The 1,300-nt window shown below is 35.8% G+C and overlaps 1 protein-coding gene across 1 annotated transcript in view; it reads right to left on the bottom strand.

Annotated features, from left to right (window-relative positions):
• Window positions 1-175: 175 nt before the first annotated feature.
• Window positions 176-1,300, bottom strand: part of LOC107103648 (general transcription factor II-I repeat domain-containing protein 1-like) — an 8,311-nt gene continuing 7,186 nt past the window's right edge. The window contains exon 8 of the mRNA XM_015403432.1: window positions 176-1,009. Coding sequence (XP_015258918.1) covers window positions 941-1,009 — 69 coding nt within the window. The 3' untranslated portion in view covers window positions 176-940. The remainder of the gene's footprint in view (window positions 1,010-1,300) is intronic.

Below are 1,300 nucleotides of genomic sequence, written 5' to 3'. Positions count from 1 at the left end.
TGAACTGGAAAGTGACCTGAGATGACATGATGTGAATTGGAGCTATAGAAATAAACTGAATAGAATTGAACTATTTTCGACTAAAAAGCCACAGAAGTAGCTAAAAATTCCTGCATTTATACAAATTAAAAATAATAATTTTAGCTGTCAGGGAAATAAAGAAAACATTGAAAACAAATGGCAGCAGATTGAAAGTGCAAGGCAACACATTTTATTTGAAAGGCCTAACTGGCGTTAAGGTACAGCATATTAAATATAATTAGTCCAGACGGTCATCGCAGAGTTACATACCATTCTTTTCTTTACAAGATACATTCAGGCTGACTTAAAATGACATATTTTACACGTTAATGTTAACAGTTAAAGTACTTCCTGCTGACCAAACCTTTAGTCCTTTTTTTTTCTTTTTTTATCTCATGATGAACAAAACAACTTAAGACACTTAAAAGCTGCTGTTTCAGTCTGAAGATTAGCAGCTACCTATATTAATCTGAGTTAGTGTAATGAGTTCCTCAAAGTATGACAGAATAATATATTTTACATCCCTGCACAAAATGTTATATTTGAATAAATATAATAAATAAAAAAGTACAAATAGTTGAACAGAACTAGATCATTTCTGCAGCCAAATGCTCAACTTAAAATGGTGACTCAGTAGACGGACACTTTGTAACTGAAAAAAGGAAATAACATGATGTTAGTGATGTTTCCAGCTTTAAAAAGTTAAATAAGTCTTTTTTTTTTTTCCTTAAAAAGCAAAACAAGCCACGCTTTCTGACACACATACATTCTGGGCTTCCTCTCCTTCGGAGTCGAACCTGCAGCTTTTATAAAATGGTTCTGCAGAGATTGGCATGACTTGTTCCTCTGGAAACGGTTTAGTGTCCTTAATGGAAGAGAAACCGATGCCTCCTTAAATCTCTTTGCTGCAGTTTGTCCTTCAGTAATTCACCTTCCCGGGAACCTGGACGTTAACTCCACTGTAGTCCACCATGTACATGGGCCACTGCTGCAGGGACACAGAGGGGGGGGGAGAAAACGTCAACAGCTCAGATAGCAGCTTTACAACAAGACCTAATATAGGGTTTATACAGGAATCAGTCACTTTTAATTTGATTCACTCAAAAATAACTTTATTCCATCAACAGGTACCCATGACTCTCATATATATGATATATATATATATCTTTATATATATGTGTGTGTGTGTGTGTTTGTGGCCATGTCTTTAATACCTGGTGGGGACAATTTCCTAGGAACCAACAACTGGTCCCCATAAGGAAAGTTTCTCTTCTTGGGG

The sequence above is a fragment of the Cyprinodon variegatus genome, unplaced genomic scaffold (assembly GCF_000732505.1).
Source record: "Cyprinodon variegatus isolate N-32 unplaced genomic scaffold, C_variegatus-1.0 Scaffold1498, whole genome shotgun sequence".
Classification (NCBI taxonomy): Eukaryota; Metazoa; Chordata; class Actinopteri; order Cyprinodontiformes; family Cyprinodontidae; genus Cyprinodon; species Cyprinodon variegatus.
Note: the sequence above shows the minus strand (reverse complement) of the source record. Positions and strands in the feature narration are given on the sequence as shown.